Genomic DNA, 11654 nt, shown 5'->3' with positions numbered 1-11654 from the left:
ATGGTTTCGTCATCGGAGCATTTTGAAGAGTTATCAAGCACAGAATTGGAGCGGGCGATCTCTTGGGATGACTCTTCATTTTCCTTACATTCTAGTTCAAAGAACTTCCATGGTTCAAGGGCAAAAATGACAGAGCAGAAGGTGAGCGACGACAAAGGTGGCAGCGATCGGCTCAAACACCATTTTGGAATCTGTGAAGGCTATGAGTGTTAATTTTATTGAGATTCGTACCAACATGATTTGGAAAATTTGCCTAATCTTTCCTTTAGGTGTCATGGTAGAGAATAAAGGAACTTTGGAGGCAACTATTTTCCTTCAAATCCTAAATAGGAGTGTCATAATTAACAAGATCCCTCACTTAAGTGATAAATCTCTCCTGAAATCATTAAATGAGGTTAGAAATGTTGTGACTTTGGAGAAAGTATTTAATGGACTAAAATTTTTTCTTATTCCTAGCTCTTTGAGCAAACAATCTGTTTTATTGGTTAAGTGTAATAATCATTTATCTATCTTTTGGAATAGTTGTTATCATTTGTGACTTCTGTTTGTGGTTGATTGTGGTCACTTTTCTACCACTGTTTCTTTTTAATGCAATGTTTCTTTGATTAAAAAAATATAAAATTTTGTCTCTAATTAATAAAAATTATGGACTCACTCCTAGTTATATAATTTAAAAATTTTTGAAGTTTAGTTAAATCTCCAACAAATTTTATTATTATTATTATTTATTTATTTATGTTTTGTGCAGAAAGATAAGTGATGGTTTACATCTTAGGCTAACAATGTTGAGATTTAATTCGGAAAAAAAAAATCAAATAGATTTTAGAGTAAAGAGACTGGATTGAACATAAAAAGAGAGGCGTGTGGAACATCTAATATTTTAAATGTCGATGTCAATGAAAATGTCAAGATCTCAATTTCATAGAACTATCGATAAAAATATCGACATTGATGGAGGTTTCTACAAAAGTTAGAAAAATTAAAAATTTAAATGAACAAATAAATATTTTAATATTTCTAAATTAGTTAAAAATAATTAGTCTTGTGACATTTTGTTGATATTTTTTATATTTTGTTGATTTTTTAATGTCGACTTACTCCTCATCTCGATGTCAAACTCATGAAAACATAGATATATCAATGGAAATGTCGACGGATATTTAAAATGATGAAAAAATCTCAAAAAAATAAGAATTATTATGAGAGATTAACAATTTCTTTGTCCTCGACCCTCTAAATTTTCAGTCAGATCATAAACATTATTAATTATCTCCGGGATCACATCACCTATGTGATAGGTTCAAACTCTCAAATTCACTCACGTTGGAGTATAATTATGCGATTAAATAAAATTCAAATACTGCTTACTTTCTCTACCTCTAATACGTTGTATTTTCAACTTTCCTTCCTTTTAATTTTGGTAATTTTAAAGACTATTTTCTATCCACATACTTTAAAAATTTATTATTTTGGTCCATTTATTTTAATTTTTATCTAACTTGTTTCAACCAAAACTTTAACATAACATATCTCATTAAATTGGGTAAAACATAATCATAAATTTGTATTAAAAAAATTTTTATTTTGTAAAAAAATTACCCATAAATTTGTATTAAAAAAATTTTTATTTTGTAAAAAAATTGTGTTAAAATTTTGCAAATATAAGAAACAAATTAGTCAGTTTTTAAAAGTATATATTAAAATTAGGGATATAGATTGGTCAATTGGATCAGTTTTCGAGCCAAAACCCCCACCGACCAACGAATAGGTGAAACTTCTACCGACTGACCTTTTGTCTGTTCGGTAGGTCATTTTAGACAAACCGACCTTTCTTTTTCTATTTACATTTTGTATTTTTCGACAAACATCCAAACTTGAATTCGACTTGAAAAGGGGGCTGAGGGGTGGGATTGCAACAGATCTAAGTAGCAGGGGCTGGGTCGAGGTGAAAATTGAGTGGCGGGGTCTAGGTTGCAACGACAGCGAGTGGGCCTCGACGATGTCACAATGAGGTGGCTGGCCAGCCGACGAGGCAACCCAAAGGGAAGAGGGAGAAGGAGAGAGAAAGAAGAGAGGAGAAGGAGGTGTTGCAAATCAGAATAGAACCCTAATTTGTTTGTAAGGGTCGATTTTGGAAGTTTATTTCCAATCGACTGACCGACAGTTTGAGAAAATCCCAAATCAACCACCCACCAACCGACATCGATTCAGTCAGTTTCGGTCGATCAAGTCGGTTTGGGCAATTCCCATATACACCCCTAATTAAAATGATCAAAAATAAAAATAAAAAAATTACAGAAAATAGATGACAAAAAATAGTATTTAAATAAAAGGAAGAAAAGGTCTATGTTTGTTTTAGCAGTGAAATAAGAGGAGTGAGCAAATTAGGAGCACCTGGATGGAAACTTGTGTTCTCCATGGTTACGACTCTATTGGTTGCGGCTCCAAATTGGCGTTTCGGCTCCAACTCCACAGCCTCTTCTATACCCAACAAGTTATTGTGCAGTTCCAACGCACAGTCCCACAAAGCATGCCACTCTATTACTAGACACTTTTCACCAACACCATTCCCTCAAGACCTTGATTTCCCACCTCCACAAAACCGATTCCTGCCCTTTGCTACTACTTACACACCATGGAGATTGGAGCACAGACCATTTCTGGGCTGTGGTCAAATACCTCACACAAGCATCCAGATCCCATCAACTCCTCAAGGTTCTGCTTCTCCTTCTCTTACAGATTTTAGATTACAATGTACTTTGCTTTCTTTTAGCTTTAGGATACGTTTGAGAGTGATTTTTCCTGTTATGCCTCCAATCCTGAGAAGAAGGGGCAATAAAAATGGGGACTTGTGTTACCCCTTGCGTATGTACGGGCATGGGAACAGCCCGTATATCCCTAAGTTTAGGGGCAAAATGGCCAAAAGGCCGCTGACTCCTCGATAATAAAAAAAAATGGGGACTTGTGTTAGTTCCTATTTTTATGGCTCAATCCTGCATATCTTAGTGAGCTAGGTTGTGTTTCCTGAGCGTAGAGGTTTAGTTGGTGAGGAGGCATGCAATTTGAGTGTGTGTCTAGTAGAGCGGTAGAGGTGGGAAAGTTGGAAGTCGTCTCAAATTGTTCCTTTCTTTTTTTCGTGATATGAATGGTAAAGGTATCTATCCAAATAACTTGTATATCATTGTAAAATATTACTATTTTAAATGGAGGTGATTTTGATAATGACAAAACTCGTCGTGTTAAAATCACTTTCAAAGACATACTAGATTTTAGACAATGGCAGAAAGTGATTTTGGCCCAACGTATCCTTATTATGTAATTATTTAGTTCTATTACCTGGAGAGGGGAGGTCTAAAAATGTGTTTTAACTTTTAACCTAGATTTTACAGTCATCTCCCTCACTTGAAAGCAAAGGTTTGCCAATATATGTACAAAGTCCTACCAGTTCTGTAACGGTGTGTTTGGGAGTGATGGTAGGGTAAGTGATTTTGAAAAAAGAGATCTAAGTATAATTGATTTTTCAAAATCACCATCCAAGTGATATACTAAAAATCAATTTAAAGTGATATTAAACCTTCCTAAAATCAAATTTTTAATTGGCCAAACATGATCAATGAGAAGAAAAGTGATTTTGACAATGGTAAAACTGATTTTGACCGTCAAAATCACTCCTAAACACACCCTAAATACTCAACCTTCTGTTTGGTTGCCAAGAAATTATTGTTACAACTGAGAATCTGCTTTCTACTGCCATATTATTTTGAAGGAAATTTCAAATCTGTTCTGAAATTTAATCTTCTGCAACCAAGTGAAAGTTGATAGATATAAGGTTATGGTCTACATTCCTTTAAATAACCGCCATCTATTTTCTTGGTTCTTTTGAGGATCCTATTGGGACTTGATAGTGGATTGGATCTATGTAAATTTTGGGAGTTCTAGTGCATATAGTGAATGAAAATTTGAAACTTTGTGCAGCTATTTGATGCGTGGAAGAACATCGAGAGATCACGAATTAACAAGAGTAACTACGAGAAGGAAGTAGTTCTATTGAGTCGAGATGGTCTTATGGATGATGCTATGTCAGCATTTCAAGATATGAAAGAGCATTGGCCTTCAACCATCTTTGGGTATTTACAACTCCCTCATCCATGGTTTTGCTGCAAAAGGTGAGTTTGAAACTGCTATGTTTTTCGTCAATGAGATGAAAGACATCAATATGACTCGAGAACCAGAAACCTACGATGGCCTAATCGAAGCCTATGGAAAATATAGAATGTACGATAAGATGGTCGAGTGTCTGAAACAGATGGAATTGGATGGATATTTTCCGGACCAAATAACTTACAATTTGCTTATCAGAGATTTTTCCAAAGGTGGATTGTTTAAAAAGATGGAAGGTTTATACCAAACTATGCTTTCAAAAAGAATGGATTTGCAGTCATCTACCTTGGTTGCCATGTTGGAAGCTTACACCAAATTTGGCATATTGGATAAAATGGAAATGTTCTATAGAAGTATCCTGAACTCAAAGACCAATCTGAAGGAAGACCTAATCAGAAAGTTGACTTTAGTATATATCAAGAACTTCATGTATTCAAGATTGGAGACCTGTTAAGAACAACGGTACCCCAAGTATCCTACGTATCTCAACAATAGTATGATATTGTCTGCTTTGGGCATAGCCCTCACGGTTTTGTTTTTTGTTTCACCCAAAAGGCCTCATACCAATAGAGATAATTGTCCTGTCTTATATACCTATGATCATTCCCAGTCAATGTGGGACTTTGTTTGCAATCACCTTACAAACCCAACAATCCCCCCCTCGAAAAAAGTACCACCCGAGCCTTCCCTCAAGTAGTCACTCATCCGTCTACTCTCGGAATCCAGAAACGAGAGTTTGCTCTTATCCAAGGCTCAAGGATGCAACACAACCTTGATAGAGCACACCCACGGATTAAACCATGACCACACCTACCGACACAGCTAGGCTTAGACCATGGCTCTGATACCACTTGTTAAGGACAACGGTACCCCAAGTACCCCACGTATCTCCACAATGGTATGATATTGTCCGCTTTGGGCATAGCCCTCACGGCTTTATTTTTTGTTTCACCCAAAAGACCTCATACCAATGGAGATAATTGTCCTCTCTTATATACCCATGATCATTCTCTTCCCTAGTCAATGTGGGACTTTGTTTGCAATCACCTTACAAACCCAACAAGACCTTGGGCGTAAATCTTTACATTAAAATCGGGAAGACCGATCTTTTTTGGTGCCTGCATCTTCTATCGCATGCTTGTCTATCAAGCCGAAGGGGTATGAACTCTGTTGTTCAGGAAATGGACAGAGCTAACAAGATTTGGAATGTGACAGTTGCAAACATTATACTTCTAACTTATTTGAAAATGAAAGATTTTAAGCAGCTCCGAATGTCGTTCTCTGAAATGCGAGCAAGAAATGTCAAACCCGATATAGTTACCATTGGAATTATTTTAGATGCAAATAACAAAGGATTGAACGGCACCGGAACTTTAGAGGCATGGAGAAGGATGAACTTGCTATCTAGAGCTGTGGAGATGAACACTGACTCGCTGGTTCTAGCTGCATTTGGAGAGGGAAATTTCCTTAAAAGCTGTGAAGAGACATACGCTGCTCTGGAGCCCAAGGATAGGGACAATAAAATATGGACTTATGAAGGACTCGTTGATCTGGTTCTTGAAAAGGGGGAAACCGGATTTAAAACTAGATAAACTAGCTTATTGCACATACCTACATCAAATTGTTTTAAAAGATATGATAATCCATTGACATCTGAGAGAACTTTTGCACGAAAACCTTACTGTAGGGAGATTTTTATGTACAAAACCAGTCTATGTTTCGTGTGTTGTAAATTTGATGTATTCCCAATAGTTAGTACTTCACTTGAATCAATTAGTACAAATGACAGATTAGTTGTGATCCTTCACTGCTAAAGCCCTAAAAAACAACTCTATTTCGTTTAATAATCCTTTATTCTCATGCGAGCCTGATTGCATGATCAAGTGAAGGAGATACTTACAAACGTCTCCCAGATCATCCACATTAGCAAACAGATTCCCGATTTCTTCCTCTGTTTGAGCACCCCCATCATTCTCATAGTACATCTGCTTCCTGCAAGCCTGGAAGAGACCACGTTTAAATTATAATATTTTTTAATTTATAATAATGTTAATAAATAAATTATTTAATGAACATAAGGAAGAAATTTGTAAAAAACCAAAAAGGCATATTGAATAGGCATGAATATCAACCATTCTTTCTGAAAATAAATGAGGTTATATTGTTTTCCTCGTTTTAAATATCAATAGGAAAATACTCGAGAAACTTTGTCCTTCTAACATTTAATTGTGAAGAGGACAAGGTTCCTCCTCGTTCTATTTTGGGACGCCTTAATCGCGAAGAATTTGACGAAAGTCGGGTTTTGAGAAACGTTACCTGAAGAACCGAATTTAGGCTGGCAATTTGATCTGCCTGCAGGAACTCAGAGTTCAATAGTTCCCGGAAGAAAGATACCATCTCCGGGCTCAAATTGCTGGTTGTGACATTTTGAATTATGCTAGAGATGCATGCTTTATCAAATATTGATCGCATCCATACAAAATCCTTCTGCAGCTTCAAAAACGCCGCTGTAACATAAATCGCAGGTTTGTGACCAATGATCGCATTTGGAGCCAAAGATGGAAGAGATATGGAAGCTGCCCATTCTTCAACGATTATCCTACACCACTTGTTCTTTACAATAACCCTCGCCTCCTGCATATTCATTTGTTTCCACCCTAAAACCATCGATAAACACAGGCTACAATTCGTAGCAACACGATGGTCACCGTATACAACCAGGCCTTCCAATGTCGCGATCACGGACATAAGGTAATTTGTGGTGCATCTCAGCTCCTCCTGTTTGCTAGTTCTCTGCTCTGATAGTCGAGTAAACAACTCCAACAGGCAATATGAAGCCACGAGTTTAACCGAAGCAGATCCAAAATGCAGGAGTCTACACAAATCGTGGCAGGTGATGCCAATGGAAGAGAGCGGTGTTCCATTTGATTGACCAAGGTTGTTTTGCCAATTGACAACCTCGGGTAGAACAGCTTGAAGACTGAAAAAAGTGAGGGAAAACAAAAAACTGAGTTGGATCGTTTACCTGAACAGAAAATTAGCAAATTTTCATTTCAACATTTGCACCTAGTAGGGAACGCTAACCTTCTCATCGAAAAGTAAACTAGAAAAAGAACAAGAATTACAGTTTTTCCCATGTTTGTTCCTTCGTGATCATCAATTAAAGCAGGCCCCTTTGAGCAAGCTTCATGCAACACAGACTTGATTGCAGATGCCACGGGAGTATGAAAAAGTACGGATTTTGAAGCTTCAATGAGTCCTCCATTCGTTGAGTGGTGCAGAATCAAGGATAAAATAGCAAGAACTAAGAGATTTTCAGGAGTCCACCTATCCGCTATATCAATTGGAGAAAGGCAATCGACCAGCTTTCAAAGAAAAATGAGAACTTTATGACAATTGCTTAAAACTATGAGTAAGCAAAGATGAACAATAAATAGTCTATCTGAACACTGAAATCTAGTTACCTTCACAGTGACTGCAAGCCAAGCTTCATCGTCGGAAAGTATTCCAGAATGGCTTGATCTCAAAATGCTGAAAACCAACAGTAAGACAGCTTTAAATGTCTGTTTCGAGTATGAATTATTAGTATCGTAATATAGAAGCTTTATTGCATTTCCTATGCCATGCACACGTAATTGATCTGCGGAACTTGGAAAGATATTCACGATGGTTGACAAAAAATTCACCACCGAACTTATTTCATGTTCGACACCTTCCTCAACGAGCTGTTCCAGCAAGCGTATCAGAAGGATTGCAGCATAATTTTCTCCTTCTGCAACTAATTTTGCTATTTCTCGCGCACCAATAAACTGATTGTGGATGGTGGCAGTGGCGGTCCCGTTTGCGCCAAGGAGTTGGCATATTTTCAAAACCTGATAACATAACGGGTTTCTGATTCTCTCTTGTTTAAACAACCATTTCAACGACGACCAGTGAATCCTTGAAGAATGCAAATCCCATTCACTTTCAGTCACCAGTTGGAACACTATCCTCTCAGCTTCTGGACTGTAGGAGATCTGGCAACTAGTGTCAGCAACAAACCTACAAAAACCATATATATTCACCAATTGTGTGACTGTAAATGGATCAGGGTACCCACAAAGCAAGCCACTGTTGCTGACAAGAATATACTGTTCCAGAGACGCTAAGACCATCTTCTCATCAGCAAGTCTGGCGAATAAATAGTAATTTGGTGAGCAGACAAGCAAACAGATGTATACCAGGAAGAGAACATAATAAAGAATAAACATAATCGTGTTACCTATCATCGTGTAATGAACTTGTGTATAGTAACAGCAAGATGGCAGATTGACAAGAAGAGAGCTCCAAGTCATTGGAGCTTTTCTGTCCAAGTAGAAACAGTAAATCAATTGGATCAGATGGCAGAAATGATACAGATTCTCTAATGCATTGTCCAGAATCATTTCCGAACATGACATCCACAAGAGAACTAAGCATTAGATACACTCTCCATTTCATCTTTTCAGAAGGAAATAAGCCTAGACATGTAAAAGAGAAACTGAACCAAGAAACTGATAGAAGCGTGTTTGCAAAATCAAGGATCCTGATGTCAGGATCTTGGAGCAAAATCGAATGAAAAGTTTCCATTACCCCCAAGACAAGTTCATCTTCAACTACGTTAATAGTTGCTAAAACCCAAGGTAATAAATGTGTTGTACATACTTCAAGAACACAATTTTGCAAATCTTTGGTGGTGGGGTCGTCGATGAAACTATTGTCATGACTATACACGTAGAACTCCTTGAGAAGGTATAAGGAATGCAAGAGCTGAGTTGGCTGTGCCTCAAAAGTACTAAGACAAAATGAAACTAAATGTTCTAGTACTTCTCGAACTGATCTTGCCAGATGAGGCACCCTGTGAGATGGAGACTTCATAACTGTAACCAAGATTGAGCAGGTTGTTGCGAATGTGTCTGGAAGTAAGCCCATCTCCCCATTCACATTCCTAAGGAGCATACTCGTCAAAATAAGAACTAGTTCTTCAATGTGAGATGCAGACACTACTCCAGGACACCGAGAAATGCATTTCCAAATGAGAGTAAGAGTTTGGTTATGAACCGGGTGGAAAGGAACTTCAGCAACATGACGCAAAACTGGGATTAGTGTTGCAAATCCGACCGCAAGCCTTTGATTGAAGGGCTGTTCAGCTCTTGAAAGAAGATCAAGGGCCTGAACACAAACCTTTGCCAGGGGATCCTTACCTTCTGCAACATTCAACTCATTTCATTATCCTAAAATTTGAAGTTTATTTCAGGCAGATTATACTCATTCTAAAATAATCAGGACTACGATTGCTCACCTGAAAATCGTACTATCTCAAATACATAATCCACTATATTTTCTTCAACTAATAATTGGATCTCCTTGATGGAAGCGACTTGTGAGGACAAATAACGAATTATTAGCTCCAGTGTGCTAAGTTGGACCTCTCTGTCTGACGAAAGCAGAGGACCTTTGATGGCCTCAGCAAACAAAGTATTCAAAGGAGGTTCACCTTGATCCTTTTCGTTAAACTTCAAATATTTTGCATGTTCATTTCCCAAGAACCCCCTTTGAGCCAGAACAGTTAGAAGTGCTACGAAAATAAATCAATGCCAATCAGATAAGAAGATGAGAGACGAAATTTTATGCATATGCAAACATTCAGAATATCACTTAAACTCTTATGCATCACCTGCTACATCTAAAACAATTGTGTTAGTACCATAACTTCCATTGCTTAACTAAGAGATCTGGCAGAAAGATGTATAAAAGGTTGGCCTTAATCATTTGCCTACCGCACTTGTGTTAAGATATCCAATAAGTAAATTAAATTTATCTAACTCATCAGCTTAAACCTTTTGATTCATGGGTGGTTTATTCATGTTTAATACGGTATCGGAGCAAAAAAAGAGCTCAAACGAGCATCCGGTCAAAAATGGGATCCAAATTTATCCAACCCATCAGCTTAGGCATTTGAGTTCTTTGGTGGTTTATTCATTCATGTTTAATATTTGTCCTAAAATTGGGGTTTAAGAAGGAATGAATTCTAGTGGCAGAGTAAATGACGAAAAGTTAACTGTATAATTAGTACAGGTCTGTCAAAGGAGAACTAAATGCAAGTAGTATTTAGAACATAATCTGAAGGCAGGGTAATAATCAAACTGAGTCAAAAAGCTGACGCAAAAGTTAGTTTTGAAGAAGTCGACAAACCTACACAGTTCAATCTGACATCATCATTTTGAGTCTTCATCAGCGCCTCCAAAGATAGGTACACAAGTTTTGGGCAAAATTCAGAGAGAACGTCAATTTCAGTGCTAGTGGACAATTTGTATAGAACAAAGAGGATCTCTCCCCGTATCTCCTCGCTGCATTTAGAGAGTCATTCAAAACTTGCATAAAATACCCGTTCATAATGTAAGATAATTTTCATCAGTTCATCACCTTGGCAATTCAAGGCCTGCCACGAGATTAGATAAGAGCCCATCGTTCTTCTTAATTAGGTCATGGAGATTCTTTGTCCGATAGTTCAGAAGCATTCCATAGCAGTGAAGCTGCAAGAGGAAAACAAAATTCTCTCACTATTTCGTCAATGAATCACTTCAATAGGTAATGAAGAACTGTAGAACAGAGAACATTACCATATACACCTGACGACGACTCCAAGCCAACGCACCAGACGAAAGCCGATCGGAAACTCTGGCGATAAAATCCTCGGAAAGAGATCCGTCACCGTCAGCGGCACTGAAATCACAGAGCTGGCGAACAAGATCAGTGAGTTGGCGAGCAATCGGCTCGTCATCGAAGCAGCAGAGCGCGGCGACGAAGGGGGAGACAATGAAGTGAGAGTGGAAAGTGAGGAAGGTGCGTAGGAACGGCGGCTGAGCAAGAGCCTGGGAGAGCTGGGAAAGCGCATAAGAGACGTGAACTGTGGGAGAGAGAGGATCGGAGATGAGATTTGAGAAGCAGAGGAGGCAAATCGTTCCTCCTTCCTGAGTATGGAGGCAGAGCGACGATCGGTGGCCATGGGAGCAAGATTGTGGAGAATTGTAGCGATTTTGATCGTCTTCTTCCTCTGCAGGTTCGAGGTCTGGATCCTGCGAATCGCCGAAGAACATTTCTGGTAATCTCTCGACAAGAAACGGAGTGGTTTTCGAAATTTTGGCGCGGAAACGATGAAGAGTTTTCAATTTTGTTCTTTTTATAGCCTGTCTGAACGGTTAAAATTATTTTGATGACATTTTTTAAAAAATATTTTTACAATGTTTATTTTTCATCTCTTTTTCTTGTTTATTGTTTCATATGCATATTTAGAAAATTAAAAAATAGTACAAAAGAATATCTATTTATATATTTTACCATTAGGTTTAAAATTTTACAAAAATGCACAAATATAAACTTATACTATCATTGACCGACTAACCAAAAATAAGATTGGATGATCAATTAAGCTAAAAAGTACAAACTAGTTTGGTTTTAAATAAATTGTTATA

At 37.6% G+C, this 11654-nt stretch overlaps 2 protein-coding genes across 5 annotated transcripts; one reads left to right on the top strand and one right to left on the bottom strand.

Moving 5' to 3' along the window:
* Positions 1 to 5954, top strand: LOC148209999 (pentatricopeptide repeat-containing protein At4g14190, chloroplastic-like). Its single transcript, XM_088126599.1, is given in 5 exon segments — positions 1 to 141; positions 2389 to 2715; positions 3976 to 4107; positions 4109 to 4604; positions 5224 to 5954. Coding segments are annotated over 5 exon segments (1626 nt in total). The 3' UTR covers positions 5754 to 5954.
* Positions 5886 to 11428, bottom strand: PRD1 (putative recombination initiation defect 1). 4 transcript variants are annotated; one of them, XM_022294705.2, is made up of 10 exons: positions 10803 to 11428; positions 10606 to 10715; positions 10375 to 10529; positions 9482 to 9757; positions 8845 to 9386; positions 8423 to 8505; positions 7626 to 8331; positions 7246 to 7526; positions 6478 to 7141; positions 5886 to 6161 (listed from the first exon to the last, which is right to left on the bottom strand). In XM_022294705.2, exons 1-10 carry the CDS (start codon positions 11277 to 11279, stop codon positions 5952 to 5954), a joined length of 3504 nt encoding a protein of 1167 aa, XP_022150397.1. In that variant the 5' UTR covers positions 11280 to 11428; the 3' UTR covers positions 5886 to 5951. The 4 variants fall into 4 exon arrangements, with proteins under 4 accessions (XP_022150397.1, XP_022150395.1, XP_087982541.1 ...); XM_022294703.2 differs by having other exon boundaries at positions 8423 to 9386; XM_088126415.1 differs by lacking the exon at positions 5886 to 6161 and having other exon boundaries at positions 6890 to 7186; positions 7287 to 7526; positions 8423 to 9386.
* Positions 11429 to 11654: the final 226 nt, after the last annotated feature.

Source organism: Momordica charantia (assembly GCF_013281855.1).
Source record: "Momordica charantia cultivar OHB3-1 chromosome 7 unlocalized genomic scaffold, Mcharantia_2.0 BLBB01000007.1, whole genome shotgun sequence".
In the NCBI taxonomy this organism is placed as follows: Eukaryota; Viridiplantae; Streptophyta; class Magnoliopsida; order Cucurbitales; family Cucurbitaceae; genus Momordica; species Momordica charantia.
The sequence above is the reverse complement of the archived record's forward strand: the minus strand, read 5'-3'. Positions and strand labels throughout refer to the sequence as shown.